The 17,551-nt window shown below is 33.9% G+C and overlaps 1 protein-coding gene across 2 annotated transcripts in view; it reads left to right on the top strand.

Annotated features, from left to right (window-relative positions):
• The window catches only part of LOC149789069 (uncharacterized), a 119,856-nt gene that overhangs the window by 15,778 nt on the left and 86,527 nt on the right, over positions 1-17,551 (top strand). For both annotated transcript variants that reach the window (XM_089975253.1, XM_089975254.1), the window contains exons 4-5: positions 5,421-5,517; positions 8,908-9,012. In XM_089975253.1, the coding sequence (XP_089831379.1) occupies positions 5,421-5,517; positions 8,908-9,012 (202 nt within the window). The remainder of the gene's footprint in view (positions 1-5,420; positions 5,518-8,907; positions 9,013-17,551) is intronic.

The following is a 17,551-nucleotide window of genomic DNA, read 5'->3' on the forward strand; positions in this document are numbered from 1 at the left end:
GACCATTGCTTTATGATGAAGTGGAGCTTTGTGTAAACTGTAGTGTGATCATTGTTTCATGACGAATCAGGGCTTTGTGTAAACCATAGTGTGACCATTGCTTCATGATGAAGTAGGGCTTTGTGTAAACTGTATTATGACCATTGTTTCATGATGAAATAGGGCTTTGTGTAAACTGTAGTTTGACCTATGCTTCATGATGAATCAGGGCTTTGTGTAAACCATAGTGTGACCATTGTTTCATGATGAAATAAGGTTTTGTGTAAACCATAGTGTGACCATTCATGATGCAGAAGGGTCTATTGTAAACTGTAGTGTGACCATTGCTTCATGATGAAGTAGTGATTTGTGTAAACCGTAGTGTAACCATTACTTCATGATGAAATAGAGCTTTGTGTAAACTGTAATGTGACCTATGCTTCATGATGAAGTAGGGCTTTGTGTAAACCATAGTGTGACCAATTTGCTTCATGATGCAGGAGTGGCAAGTCTAAATCATAGTGTGGCCCTTGTTTCATGATGCAGGAGTGATCAGTGTAAACTGACATGACACTTTCTTCATAATGCAGTAATGCCTAATGGAAACTGTAGTGTGGCCCTTGCTTCATGATGCAGTAATGCCTAATGGAAACTGTAGTGTGGCCCTTGCTTCATGATGCAGTAATGCCTAATGGAAACTGTAGTGTGGCCCTTGCTTCTTGATGGAGTAGGGCTTTGTGTAAATTGTAACATGCCCCCTGCTTCATGATATGATTCTTACTAGCAATGCTGGTCTGAGACCAGAACAGCCATGTCCATTAGTACAGGTTGGTTATCATTACCCCATCTAAACTAATTAGAGAATTATGATGAAACTTTATACACACTGTAACAAGATAACCAAGTTGGATTTTGGATTTATAACAGAACACTTTTGACGGTGATACAAATACAATGTTTAATGATGAACGACTTGAATGAAAAAAGAATTATGATTAATACGTGTATGCATAAATAAATTCAAATATTGGACAAATTAACATAATCTGCACGAACCTTATAATACAACAAATGAAAATACAAATGAACAACCTTACACAGTACAAGGACAAAGGTGAATAATTCACAGTAATTTCAATAGATGTATTATATTGAAATAGTAAAACTGAATTCACTCAAATAGTGAAAAATGGGGTATTTTACTCAAATAGCAAAATGATGAAAACAAAGGGACAGATAGATATCTTACAAAATATTTTTACAATCCCAACACACTGGGGATTACAAACCCCTAAATTAGCTAATGGCTAAATGATTACACGATTTACACACTCTATTACCAGCACACTTGGCTTCCAGTCACACTAGTCAATCAGGCAGTCAGTATTCCAGGTAGTCACTGACACCATTCAATTTGTTGATCACCCAAGCAATCAGCACCCACCAATCAGTTAGCATTGCTTGATCAACTGCTACTTGACCAGCAACACTGTTCACTCAGCTCTATGGCTGCTATGGTTCAGCTTTTTAGCTGCTTTGGTCAACTTCTGTGGTTAGCTCTACAGCTGGAACCGCATCGACTTTGATCAGCTGAAATTATCTAACACTGTTGGCATGTACAATAACATGTAATGACATTATTATCGGTAAGTTATACTAATTAGATTATCTGGACAATATTACAAAGCAATAAACAGGTTTAGAAGTGAACCTACCTGTGTTCGATAAGAATCCTATGGTACTAAACATTTCCTAATATAATGCAATTTTATATTGCTAATATAAATTTCTTGCTAAGTCACAAACAAGAATAGAAAATATTTACATTATACTACGTAAGCCGAAGCTACATAGAAAATATACAAAAATAAATGCGGTAGTACAATAGTTATAACTTATCCACAAGAAATTAATAACAAATACCTCTACAGCTTAAGGTGTGCAAGTCCTTAAGTAGACCACTCACTGACAAGACATTCCATAATGTGAAGATTTAGTCTTATGTTGAGGCAATTATACACAGACAAACTGCCATACATCGTCTGTGCACAGGAAGTATTTATTTTCAAAATGTCCAATATGAAAGATCGTTGCAACCACCACGTGTACGCATAAAAAAATCTGTTTATTACGTCACTGCTTTTTGTTTTCTTGACGAGTCGGTTTCCTGTAGTGGTATTTAATATTATCTTGCCAAATCGGGAGTCCATAGACCAGGGAACTAGACTAACTATTGATACACCACCAAACAAGATTCCTTTTTTTCAAAAACACAACATTTATTTCATGAGACAATTGTCTACATTGAAGCTCTATTTTTTTATTGCTCAGTTAGTACAATATTAATGTCATGAATTAATTCATTAGAATTAATAATGAAATTTCTTATCATCCTTGAGGATATCTCTAAGTGCTAGTTCCAGAATTCCCTGAAACTCATTTACCCACAATGGTCTGTATCTGTGAAATCAAAGTCTTTATTTTACCAAGTATTCATTTTGCCAATCTGCCTTGTTATCTTTGATCACAGTTATGAAAGAGTCGGTTAATTTAAGGTAGTTTATTTTACACACTTATAAGTGTTCGATTGATCAAATGAAATGAGTTCACCCGACATACGACCAAGGCTGCTAGATTTGTAGGATTTTCAAGCCTTTTAACTATTCTTTTATTCCACCTCCTTTATTTGATTCAAAAGACATAATTCACGTGATAATACAAAGGAGGCCAGCTTTTAATTCAGTGCAACAATACAACAAACACTTCTGGAAGTCAGTTATCAAAACATGGTCAGCACTCATTAGGTTCTCAGAGAAACTCTTGCGGACATAGCTGTTATGGTATATTGACACATTTTACGTTTATTTACAAGAGGACACATTGCATTTATGACGATTACACTTAAAAGGAACTAAAAGATAGAACTAGAACAAAAATTTCAATTGATAATTTTTTTAATTTAATTTGTATTTATTTATTAAAGTACTGCCTCCACTCAACTTGAGTGACATTTTTATTGATCAAAATTTCCTTACATGTCATTAATTGGGGTGTACTAGGAATGTCGTTTGGAAAGAAAATGTAAAAAATTATATGTCCTATTTTTAAATTTGATATTTCATAGTGTTGATTAAAATTTCTGGGTCCTCTCTACTGTTTGCGATGATAAAACGAGCGATGCATCAAAGTTTCTGTTACCAACTTTGATTGCAATTTTCTTCGAGTTCAAAAATAGGGATCAATTTTGGGGGTATTTTCTGGTTTAAAAAATGGGGTCCATGCCTGATCCCACATTATAAGGGGGTGCATGAGTTATCAGGGTGTGAGTTATCGACAAAGTGGTGTATTGCTACTCCTCCTGAACAGAAGATCTTATCAGCATGGGGTTTTTGCCAGAAGACTTTCTATGTTGTCTAGTTGGAACTAAATGAAAATGGTTCTGCTTGGACATTCTGTATAGCTACTATGGTGATTTGAAGATTTTATTGCTTAATTTCCTGAAAGGATGGTCATATCAGCATGGGTTTGTCGGTAATTGATGTTTATGTTCCATTGGTCCTAATGAAAATGTTGCTGATTTGACATTCAATATGGCCATGATGGCAGCCATATTGTAAAGTTTGTTAAAACTACTTCACCTGGTTATATCATCATGGGATATAGACTTATGGACCTTTTATCATGTCTAGTTCGTAAATAATCCTGGACTTGGACCCACACAGACAGAGGTGAGATGGCATAGAGGATTTAAAGACAGAATGGGCATAACAGACTACTAAAGACAGGGTGGGCATAAAGGATTATTAAAGACAGAATGGGCATAACAGATTACTAAAGACAGGGTGGGCATAAAGGATTATTAAAGACAGAATGGGCATAACAGACTACTAAAGACAGGGTGGGCATAAAGGATTATTAAAGACAGAATGGGCATAATAGATTACTAAAGACAGAATGGGCATAGACGACTACTAAAGACCGGTTGGCCATAGAGAACTTTTAAAGACAGGTTAGGCATAGACGACTACCAAAGAACGGTTGGGCATAGAGAACTTTTAAAGACAGGTTAGGCATAGAGGACTATTAAAGACAGGATGTGCATAGATTACAATATAAGAGAGGATTGGCATAAAGGACTATTAAAGATAGTATGGGCATATATAATGTGCCATTCATGAAACTCTTGTCGATATTCTATTTTCATGATGTTGAGACAGCATGTGTCCACTCATTTTACCCCTAATCATTTATTCTTATTTTTCATATTTTGTTTTTATTCTCACCTATGCTGTAATCATTGTTTAATTTTACATTTACTTCCCAATATTTTTAATTTTAGCTGTCGCTTAGTGTCTTGCAGTACAGTTTTCAGTGACCACTCACAACCTTCTGTCTGTCTTCCTGTCACTTTCACACATGGACATGCAGTTAATAATAAAATGTACTTATTATACAGTTAACTGTACTTTTATCAGCATCTTCTTGTTCTGCATTAAATTCTCTTATGACCCATAAAATTGGATTTCATAAACTTTTGCATGTAAAGATTTTAGTTTCTTTTCAGATTTTTTAATTATGTCTTTCAGTTGTGAAGTTTTCCTCAATTGAACTTTTGATTTTATATAATTATGTAAATTAGACAAAATTATGTATTCGAAAAGTGTTTGTGATGACATTTATGATGACATGAAGAAATATGAAAAATATATTGAAGAATGAGAAATGAATGCAGATCATTCTGCATAAGTTTTGGGGGCCTTGATTGGCTGAGTGGTCAAAAGCACTCACCATTCTGGATCACTGCTATCTTACCTCTGTCTATGTGGGCTTGAGTCTTGGCTCGGCTAACATGGGTACATGAGAAAGCTTGCTAGTATCTTCTCATAGGTCAGTGGTTCTTCCCATGATTTTCCCAGGTTCTTTCTCCAACCTGTTACAATGGCTGCCATGTATAACTTATCTTGTGCTGAGAAAATGGTATCAAACCCCACAACAACAACAACAATAACAATAACAACAATTCTACATTATTTTAAAATGGAAGTCAACAACAACAATTCTTTAAAACCTGAGAGTCCTGTAAACATGATGTTGTTAATGCAGGAAACTCTCACTACGTAGAGCTCCATAAATGTAAGACAACATCTAATAACAAAATGTAATACAATATGTAATAATGAAATATAAGACAATATGTAATAACAAAATGTAAGACAATATGTAGCAACAAACTACACTTGGGCTTAAGTTCTTTCCTACAAATTGAAAATATCAATGTATTTTCAAAGTTTTTATATTGATATTTAGACATGCTTTCTTTTATGCTAGTCATTGCTTATTACTTGGGTTTGAATTCTTTATACCATTGCTTTATAAACTGTTTGTAAATTTTTCTACAAATTGAGTTTGATTTAATCTTGATTGTTTCATTTTTTTTAAAGAGCACTTGACCCCAGTCGAAGTATGGCAGAAAGCTTTATTGGGACACCTGCTTATATGAGTCCAGAGATATTCTCATATCAGCCGTACAATTATAAGGTTTGGAATTATATTGTAATGTTAGTGGAACCTCATTTATTTAAACCAGTAATGGCACCAGTAGTAAACAAAATCAACAAGGTGATTTAAGTTCTTTTCAATGACAAATGCAAATCAGGTTGTTAAACATTAAAAGCTTTTCTTGTTATTTTTTTTATTGTTTGCCACAGAAAAGTCACAGATGACTGCTTGTGTGAGGTATTTTATAGCTTATACCAATCATATAATACTACAGTAGATGCAGTTTATAAAGAGGAGATCTTGTTGAATGTTTAATTGAGGATGAATCTAATATCTAAATATTTATTAGTTTTAGGACAGTATATGTGTGTGTGTGTTTTGGGATTATATAGGACCAAGCTGGTTAAGTAAAGAGTAATGCAGAATGAGAACATGATGTGGATATATGGGTATTTTTCTAAGGTTAAATATGTAGCTTTTAAACAGTAGTCCTTTACTATAAATTTCCTTCTATTACATTTATATAGGAGTCCATTACTATAAATTTCCTAATATTACATTTATATAGAAGTCCTCTTCTATAACTTTCCTTATAATACAATTATACAGAAATCCTTTACTATACATTTTCTTTTATTACATTTCTACAGGGGGACTTTACTACAAATGTCCTTATATTACATTTATCCAGGGGTCCTTTACTGTAAATTTCCATATATTATATTTATGCAGGAGTCCTTTACTATACATTTCCTTATGTTACATTTATACAATAGCCCTTTATTGTAATTTCCTTATATTACATTTATACATAAGTCCTTTGCTATAAATTTCCTTATTACATTTATACAGGAGTCCTTTACTATACATTTCCATATACTACATTTATACAGGGGTCCTTTACTATAAATTTCCATATATTACATTTATACAGGAGTCCTTTCTGTACATTTCCTTATATTACATTTATACAGAAGTTCTTTACTATAAATTTCCTTATATTACATTTATACAGGAGACCATTACTATACATTTCAACCACTTTGGTGGCCTAGAGGTTAGAGCGTTCACCTCAGATGCGGGAGGTCATGGGTTCGATCCCTGGCGGAGTCATGCCAAAGACTTATAAAAATGGTACTAACAGCTGCCTCGCTTGGTACTCAGCATTAAGAGGTTAGTGTTAGGACTGGTTGGCCTGGTGTCAGGATAATGTGATTAGGTGGGACATCATACTACATGTCTGTGGCATGATGCTTCAGTGCTAGACATCACTATGAACCACTACACTGCAGACATTGTAGCGATATGACTGAAAAATTGTTCAAGTTACATTAAAATCCAAATCACACATACTATACATTTCCTTATATTACATTTATACATAAGTCCTTTATTATACATTTCCTTATATTACATTTATACAGAAGTCCTTTACAATAAATTTCATTATATTACATTTATACAGGGGTCCTTTACTTTAAGGTTCCTCAGCATAGCTCTAGCCTTCATATGAAAATGGTATTGTCAAGGATTACTTTTTTATGATAAATGGAGTTTTTGTATTAAACCCACTAATACATATTGCTATCTCACTTGTAACATTGATGCCCCTAACAATATTATGTTGTAAGCAGGGACTATTATATTCTTTTCAAAATCCCCCAACCCCTAACTAATAGTGTACAATTCACTTCTTGCAGATAGAAAAGTGCTATGACAAATAAATTATTCAATAAAGATAAAACTCACAATTGTTTACCTCAAATATCAGCACGATGTTAGGGTATTATGATAGTACCATTGACTCAGTTAAATTTCTATGTAATAGCTGAGACATGGCCATCAAATGCTTAAGATTTCTGCCATTTAAAACATCTTCAACTTTGCAAAATGCAGTTGGAGAAACACTTTTTAAACAACATAATCAGTTAGAGCACAAAAGCAATGTGTCACTTTCCAATTTTTGTGTGTGATAAATGATTGTGTGCTTAATTGATCACTATTAGTCATTAATATTTATGAAAGTCCAAGGTTTTGGTTTGCTAACAGACAATCATATGTGCATTACAGTTATTAATGCTAGCATGTATTCATGATGTTGCATGCCTGGAGACAACTCTGCAACCCGGTCTTTGAATCATTGGAGTCCATAGTTCAGGTTACCTGGATGGTATTAATACAGATTCACTGCAGACCTGTCTTTTGATCCTCAGATCCCATTGTTCCAATTCCCTGAATAATAGTCTCACCTAACACTGCATGCATGTCTTTTGATCCTCATAGCCAATAGTTCATATTCCATGGATAATTGTCTTACATGCATTTTATTTTAGACAGATTCTCAGAGGTCATGATTCAGATACCCAGGATAATAGTCTTACTTGCCATATGAATTTAGTCTTTTGATCCTCATTGTCCATAGTTCACATTTCCTGGATAATACTCATGCATTTGATTTTAGACTGATCATCTGAGTCTGTGGTTCAGGATCCCTGTATAATAGTCTTAAATGCATTTTATTTTAGACTGATCCAGATTCCCATTATAATAGTCTTACATGCATTTTTAGACTGATCCAGATTCCCTGTATAATAGTCTTACAGCCTTACATGCATGTTTTTAGACTGATCCAGATTCCCTGTATAATAGTCTTACAGTCTTACGTGCATGTTTTTTTTATAGACAGATCCAGATTCTCTGTATAATAGTCTTACATGCCTTTTTAGTAGACTGATCCAGATTCCCAGTATAATAGTCTTTCAGCCTTACATGCATGTTTTTTAGACTGATCCAGATTCCCTGCATAATAGTTTTACATGCATTTTTTTAGACTGAGCCAGATTCCTTGTATAATAGTCTTACATGCATTCTGTTATACTGATCCAGATTTCCTGTATAATAGTCTTTCATGCATTTTTTTTAGACTGATCCAGATTCCCTGTATAATCATCTTACAATGCATTGTTTTAGACTGATCCAGGTTCCCTGTATAAGTCTTACCTGCATTTTTTTTTACTGATCCAGATTCCCTGTATAAGTCTTACATGCATTTTGTTATACTGATCCAGATTCCCTGTATAATAGTCTTACATGCATTTTTTTAGACTGATCCAAATTCCCTGTATAATCATCTTACATGCATTGTTTTAGACTGATCCAGGTTCCCTGTATAAGTCTTACATGCATTTTGTTTTTGACTGATCCAGATTCCCTGTATAATAGTCTTACATGCATTTTTTAGACTGATCCAGATTCCCTGTATAATAGTCTTGCTTGCATTCTTTTTAGACTGAGCCAGATTCCTTGTATAGTAGACTTACATGCATTTTGTTATACTGATCCAGATTCCCTACATAATAGTCTTACATGCATTTTATTTTAGACTGTTCCAGATCCCCTGTATAATAGTCTTACATACATATTTTGTAGACTGATATTTGGAGCCTTGGTTGCTGTGCTGTTGAGATGATGACATTGAAGAAAGCGTTCCAAGGTGGCTTTGGTCAGGTTATGCAGGGAGTCAAAAAGGGTCAGGTACAAGTTCTTCCATTCATTTCTCACAAGAACTGCTTTTTGACAGTCTTGCATTATTATTCAAAACTGCCTGGGGACATGAGAAAAATAAATGGTGTATATAATTTGAACAAGAATAATCAAGGAAGTTATTGAACAGAAAACAAATTTGCTTCAGTTTAATTTTTTTTTAGATAGGTCAGACATTATGTTTAGATGATAAACATTCAATAATTCATAATATTGAATTGGTAGTTAAAAATGATTAACCCCAAGTTACAGCCTAACACATAATTCAGATTGGTAATTATTATATGCTCATTTTTTTCCCCATTAACTTTACATTGTCAGAATCGTTCAGTATTCCATGATACTGAACGCACTTAACAATACACATATAGCATTTACGTGAATAAAGGAACTACTTTCTTTTGTAAATAAACAATGGACTCAGATGCCAGTACTTTTGATTTGTAAAAAAATCATGTACAATCATGTAAGAGGCTCTTTACGATGTGGTTGTTTAAATTTGTTGATGAATGAACTAAAACATGTTTTGTGGACTGCAAAAAAACCCAGCTGTCTTGACATTTTGCATTGATACAATGTTACGGATTTAGGCTAGCTACCTTATGTAAATGACAGATTAGGTCCTTACAAATAACAAGGCATATAACTGTTTTCTTTAGCTGGTGATAAGAATGGCAAAATAAAATATTCTTACAGTTTTACATCCTGAATTTCCTCAAAATATTTTTTCTTAATTCTGCAAATCCGAATTACATGAGCCATGTCATAGGTTTTCAATCTGGATTACACATTTTGAAAGTGTGCTGTAATTTCGATGATAAGTGCAGTTGCATCCTCCTTACTGCACTCAAAATGAAATACACATTAAATTCCATAGCGTCTTTTTGAAAATTGCAATTGAAAGACTTCATATTTTTCCCACGTTATGATTTCAAACATTCAGTGACAGAAACAGAAACAAATTTGCAGACGTAAACAAGCTTCTCCCGCGCCACTTCAATCCGATGTATTTCATGTATAATTTGCACAGATGAATCCAGTCCAAAATCACAAACTTTCGTCGAATCAAAACAAAATACCAAAATATATTCATTCCAGATCAAATGAAAAAGTCGTTGCAATGCGCATTCATTCACAATATGACTGCAAATTTCAATTTTAACTAGACATGCCATTTTCTTTCGAAAGTTATGTCGACTGCACAACTAAATTCAGATTTATCTGGGCGGAGCTATGTGCGCATTAATAATGATGTCATTTTGTAATGTCAAATCTGCGCTTGTGTATTTAGTTTGGAATATGGCGTTCATTCATTTACATTGTTTCTTGTAGTGTATTTTGTTTATATAATTAAACTTTAGGTAGAATAAAAAAAATGAGCATGTAATAAAAAGGTTACTGCATTTGTTTGGGAAAATATGAACTCGTTTTGTCGGAAGGATATACTGCACTCACAAGTTCGTGCAGTATTCATTCCGAAAACTCGTTCATATTTTCCCATACAAATGCAGTAACCTATAAATATTGAATTGGTAGTTAAAAATGATTAACCCCAAGTTACAGTCTAACACATAATTCAGATTGGTAGGGGTAGGGGTCTCATCAATAAATATGGACTTTTGATTAGATAAATACAGTAATCATTGTAGACACAGACAGGTTGTCTTGGTGCATATATCTATGGATTTATCACATAACTACTGGGTTATTTAGTAAGTAAAATACATTGAGACACAGTCCCTGACACAGCCTTAATGCTTGTATCTCTGGTTTTATCTCATAACTTCTGGATTATTTAGTAAGTAAAATACATTGAGACACAGTCCCTGACACAGCCTTAATGCTTGTATCTCTGGTTTTATCTAATAACTACTGGATTATTTGGTTTTATCTAATAACTACTGGATTATTTAGTAAGTAAAATACATTGAGACACAGTCCCTGACACAACCTTAATGCTTGTATCTCGGTGGTTTTATCATATTTCTACTGGGTTATTTAGTAAGTAAAATACATTGAGACACAGTCCCTACTGGGTTATTTAGTAAGTAAAATACATTGAGACACAGTCCCTGACACAGCCTTAATGCTTGTATCTCTGTGGTTTTATCTCATAACTACTGGATTATTTAGTAAGTAAAATACATTGAGACACAGTCCCTGACACAGCCTTAATGCTTCTACTGGGTTATTTAGTAAGTAAAATACATTGAGACACAGTCCCTGACACAGCCTTAATGCTTGTATCTCTGGTTTTATCACATAACTACTGGTTATTTAGTAAGTAAAATACATTGAGACACAGTCCTTGACCCAGCCTAATGCTTCTGTCTCTGTGGTTTTATCACAAAACTACTGAGTTATATCTGATTCATCAGGTATGCCTAGTAACCACTGTAGATACAGTTTGTCATAATGAATCTGTCTCTCTAGTCTTGGCACATATCTAATGGGTTATATCATCGGATATACACAGTAAACATGGTAGGCACATGTTGTTATGATGTATCTACCTGACAGTTTTATCACAAAATTAAAGGTTTTTTTAATGAATAAATACAGTAATCACTGTAGACAGTTGTTATGATGTATCTACCTGACAGTTTTATCACAAAATTAAAGGTTTTTTTAATGAATAAATACAGTAATCACTGTAGACAGTTGTTATGATGCATCTTTTTCTTTGGCTTTCTAACATAGCTACCAGATTCATAATTGTTCAACATTTTGCATTGATGTCACAAATGTGATGACCTCATGCACTGCCAAGGTGTAATTTGCAAAGCATGCAAATATTGGTATATTTTAAAGTCTATTTAATGCATGGTTTCAAGTCTTTGGAAAGACAAAATCAGAGTTTTATGTTATCTTATAAATCGAACAAGATTTTACCTATTTTACATTTAAAAGGATGTTCAAAGACCTGTGGGGGCCCTGAATGGCCAAATGGTCTAAAGTGCTCACCATTACGGATCACTGCCATCTCTCCTCTCTCTCTATGGGTTTGGGTCTCAGGCTCAGCCAGTGTGGGTTTATGAGAAAGCTTGCCAGTAGCTTCTTGTGTTTCGGTGGTTCTTTCCGGGGTTTTCCTGTATTCTTCCTCCACCATTTATACTGGCCACCATGTATAGCCTATCATGTGGTGAAAAATGGATTAAACCGTATAACAACAACAACAATGACCTGTGATATGGTAAATTAAATATAGTGAGACAAACTTTGATGACATCTTGTTGTTTAACTTGACTTGTGTGTTTCAAATTAATGGAAGTCAAAGATTTAATGGAATGCAGATAAAATGGTACTATTTCTTTTTTTAAAAACAAGTGTGTGAAATAAGGTATGGCTGGCACAGAGAATAGGAAATCCAAATTGTATTGTATATTTCTTGCCATGTGGAACTGGGCAGTCTTGTAGAAGGTGAATAATGTAACCTTGTGCTTGTATTTGTTGTTGTTGTTGTTGTTGTTATAGTAGGGTTTAACGCCATTTTTCAGCACAAGATAGGCCATATATGGCGGTCAGTATTAATGGTGGAGGAAGAATCCGGGAAAACCCCTGGAAAGAACCACCGACCCACGAGAAGCTACCGGCAAGCTTTCTCACATATTCACATTGGCCAAGCCCGAGACTCGAACCCACGCAGACAGAGGTGAGATGGCAGTGATCCGTGACGGAGAGCGCTTTAGACCACTCAGCCACTCGGGGCCCCACTTGTATTTGTCTTTTGCTCGCAATATTGGATCCTTTATCAACTATTTTAGTGCAATAGGTCAGCATGGTGAGAGTTTAATAATTTAATGTTTTGTTTTGATTTTAAGATTTATTTCAAATAATTGGATTGAAACATATTTAATTGTCACATGTACAGCTAATGAAGCCAGGCTACAAATTCTCACAAGTTGGTTTGTGGGGGTGAGAATTTCCAGGTAAAAATAAATTGCAATATACTGCACTATGGCATGTCTGTATTGTGATATGTATTGGAAATTTGCATCATTTGCATTTTTAACTTTATGTACAGAAATCACATGTAATTTCTGTGCAAGTAACACAAAGTGAACATGAAAATAAAGACCTTGCTTTTATTTGCAATAAAATGTCCAATGAATTGAAACGAATTACACTCTGAATGTTGATAATATTAAATATATCAATCTGAAAGATTCTGGCAGCAGAAAAATAAATGAGAAAAGCACTACAAAGTTACTCTGCCTGATTAGAAACTAATTAAAAAAAATGATCAGATAAATGAGATCTTACAATGATATCTTGAGAAAGCGCATAGATGATAATACTACTAATACTAATACTACTACCACAAATAATAATAATAATAATAATAATAATAAGTGTATCACACTGACAAAGTTCTTTCTTTGGCCACAAAAATTAAAGCAAGGAGATGCAAAGTTTTGCATCCTCTTTGACATTTAAATACATGTCTGGAACGACTTTCTTGGAGAAGACCGGACTTAATTGTAAAGTTTGACTTTCTTGGAGAAGACTGGACTTCATTGTACAGTAAGACTTTCTTGGAGAAGACCGGACTTCATTTTACAGTACAACTTTCTTGGAGAAGACCTGACTTCATTGTACAGTATGACTTTCTTGGAGAAGACCGGACTTCATTGTACAGTACGACTTTCTTGGAGAAGACCGGACTTCATTGTAAAGTTCGACTTTCTTGGAGAAGACTGGACTTCATTGTACAGTAAGATTTTCTTGGAGAAGACCGGACTTCATTGTACAGTACATTAAGGGTTAGGCAGGTACACTTTGTTTAAGAAGCTCCGATTGGATGTAGTGCTGTAAGGATGTAAATCACAAATCATTCAATTGGTTGTGTAATAGCTGTGACCCTTGATGATGAGTATATGCATTTACTTTGTGTTCCTAGCATGTGCATGATAACAAGATGTTGGCTTAAAACATTGTTAACTTTTTCTGAAACTTTTAGCATTTTTTATATAGTTTTGTCATGGGTTGTATTACTTGATTATGACATGCTGTTGATGTACAGTGTTGGAGTGTGATGCGATGTATACTTTTCCAGAATTATCATATGACCTGCATACATATTTGATAAAGGCTTTACAGAGGTTGAAAATGGTTACGTATTTGTCAGTAGTATTGGTTCCTAATTTCTTGCTGAATGAGAAATTGTTCTAGATTTATCTTTTTTGTCTAGAGTTTCTCTGTCAAATACACTACCCAATCACATTAACATTAGGAATAGCTTCTTCTACCCCTGAATCCAGCCCTTCCATCGACTTGAAAAGTCTAGCGAGTTGTATGGACAAAGGGAAGTAGCTCTTACAGATTATTTCCCCTTACCAACTTCATGGTAGTCCCTATACCATTTTATCTTGTGCTCCTCACTGTCAATAATCCTCAAAGAATCCATGAATTTTTATCTTTACTGTCAATTATTGACAGAAATATTTGGTGGTACAATCTTACTCTGTAGTGGATACTTCATTTTTTTTGGTGTTTTTGTTGAAATTTCAGATATTTTGTGCAAATTTGTTACTGTTTCATATGACATGTGTTTACACCAGTAACGCCATATTGCAGCAGCATAGTACCACAGTATTGCTGTTCTTTTTCATAGGTTGACCTAGGCACACATATTTTCACTTTATTCTGATATATATATATATATATATATATATATATATATATATATATATATTATCAGCATATTGTTCAGTACCATTTCATTCTATACTCATTTAGTCCATCAGTAACTGTGTTTCTTTTTTCCATGTACAGACTGGTTTAATTACATTGTCTAACAAAACATATATTCATTTTTTATATATTTGTTAGCCATTATCTTCCATTTTATTATATACTTACAGAGTGAAATATAGAAATATTGGCAGAATAATTTTCATATTTTTTTCATTTCTTTATTTTCACATGTGAAAAATATATCCTTATATTTTCACATGTGAAATATCAATTTAACAGCCATGCCAAGTGACACTTGATTATGTATTCCTACAAAAATTTAACCTGCAGCAACAAAAAAGTACATTGTGAGCAAGAACAAACACATTTCAAGAGGAAAATTAATCTTTGATGAAGAAATTTGACCAAACAATGTTCATGTCTCTGTGAAATTATTTCCACATACTTACTTGACAACAACGATAACAATGATAAACTCGCTGTGATGTATTGCAGAATCAGACTTTCTTTCTTTTCAGATGGCATCAAATAATTTATCCTCTCTGTCTTTACAACTAACATGCTTCTACTTTTTATATTTTCAAATAATCTGTAACAACATGGCTATTAAATGTAAAAGATGCAAATGTTTTAAGGTGGTGGAAGAAAGTCATGAATCCTGGTCTTGCTTGCAATATACGCTTGGCACCCAAGACTTGTGAAGTGTCCTCTTTTTGGACATGTTTGGTCCAATGTTCTTAGAAAACAGCTCAGGGGGAAGGAAAAGGGGGCTTGATGAATCTAGCAATCAAAATATTTTCTGTTACACCCTCTCTCTGACTTGTTATCTAGTTTAGAGGGGGATATAGGAATGCCTACCCCTCCACCTGTTAAATTGCTTCATATGGGGGATATGTTGCAGACGGATGCCAGCAGAGATCTATTGAGAGTGATAAGTATGATTCATAAAGCTTTTTCAACAAGAATATTGACAAGCCCTTTCAGTTAACTGGGAGATAATCTGGTCCTATGTCTTCTTCCCGTCCAGCAGTTATGATTTTGAAATTCATCCATGAAATGAGGGACACATATTACAAAATATTCCTGATTGTCCCACTCCAATGTGCTTAGCATTTCATTCTCCTCTTACTTCTTCTAATGTTAATGTGATTGGGTTATGTATTAGATGGAGAATGGATATGTTATAATAATGTTAATGTGATAGGGTTATGTATTAGTTGGAGAATGGATATGTTATAATAATGTTAATATGATTGGGTTATGTATTAGATGGAGAATGGATATGTTATAATAATGTTAATATGATTGGGTTATGTATTAGATGGAGAATGGATATGTTATAATAATGTTAATGTAATTGGGTTATGTATTAGATGGAGAATGGATATGTTATAATAATAATAATGTGATTGGGTTATGTATTAGATGGAGAATGGATATGTTATAATAATGTTAATGTGATTGGGTTATGTATTAGATGGAGAATGGATATGTTATAATAATGTTAATTTAATTGGGTTATGTATTAGATGGAGAATGGATATGTTATAATAATGTTAATGTGATTGGGTTATGTATTAGTTGGAGAATGGATATGTTATAATAATGTTAATGTGATTGGGTTATGTATTAGACGGAGAATGGATATGTTATAATAATGTTAATGTGATTGGGTTATGTATTAGACGGAGAATGGATATGTTATAATAATGTTAATGTGATTGGGTTATGTATTAGATGGAGAATGGATGTTATAATAATGTTAATATGATTGGGTTAAGTATTAGTTGGAGAATGGATATGTTATAGTAATGTTAATGTGATTGGGTTATGTATTAGTTGGAGAATGGATATGTTATAATAATGTTAATGTGATTGGGTTATGTATTCAACAGAGAATGGATATGTTATAATAATATTAATGTGATTGGGTTCTGTATTAGATGGAGAATGGATATGTTATAATAATGTTAATGTGATTGTGTTATGTATTAGATGGAGAATGGATATGTTATAATAATGTTAATGTGATTGGGTTATGTATTAGACATAGAATGAATATGTTATAATAATGTTAATGTGATTGGGTTATGTATTAGATGGAGAATGGATATGTTATAATAATGTTAATGTGATTGGGTTATGTATTAGAGAATGGATATGTTATAATAATGTTATTGTGATTGGGTTATGTATTAGATGGAGAATAGATATCTTAAAGTAAATCACATTACTTTAAATCCTTCCTAACCTCCCCACCATGCATGCATCCGGTCTCAGATTGTGCTCATTTTAAAACTGATGATATTCAGTATATACCCTAGCAGGGTAAGGGGAGGTGATCTGAAATAGTTTATTCCCTTTGTCTGTGGAAGACTTTTCAAGTTTATGGGAGGGATGGATTCAGAAAGTAGCAGAAGTATTTCCTGATGTTAATGTGATTGGTTAAGTATTTTGGGAGAACAGCTAATGGGATGGCCTGTTGTCCGGCAACTATTGTCCATCCATTTGTTAGCGTAAGTTTGTTATTACTCCTCAACTTAAACACTTTGAGGATTGTCATGAAACTTGACACATACATTCATCGCAGTGTCTAGTCGAGTGGCCGAGTGGTTTAAAGCGCTCTCCATTACGGATCACTGCCATCTCACCTCTGTCTGCGTGGGTTCGAGTCTCGGATTCAGCCAATGTGGTTATGTGAGAAAGCTTGCCAGTAGCTTCTCGAGGGTCAATGGTTCTTTCCGGGATTTCCTGTGTTCTTCCTCCACCATTAATACTGGCCGCCATGTATAGCCTATCATGTGCTGAAAAATGGTGTTAAACCCTACAGCAA

Source organism: Sinohyriopsis cumingii, chromosome 11 (genome assembly GCF_028554795.1).
Source record: "Sinohyriopsis cumingii isolate HCF-2022 chromosome 11, ASM2855479v2, whole genome shotgun sequence".
Classification (NCBI taxonomy): domain Eukaryota; kingdom Metazoa; phylum Mollusca; class Bivalvia; order Unionida; family Unionidae; genus Sinohyriopsis; species Sinohyriopsis cumingii.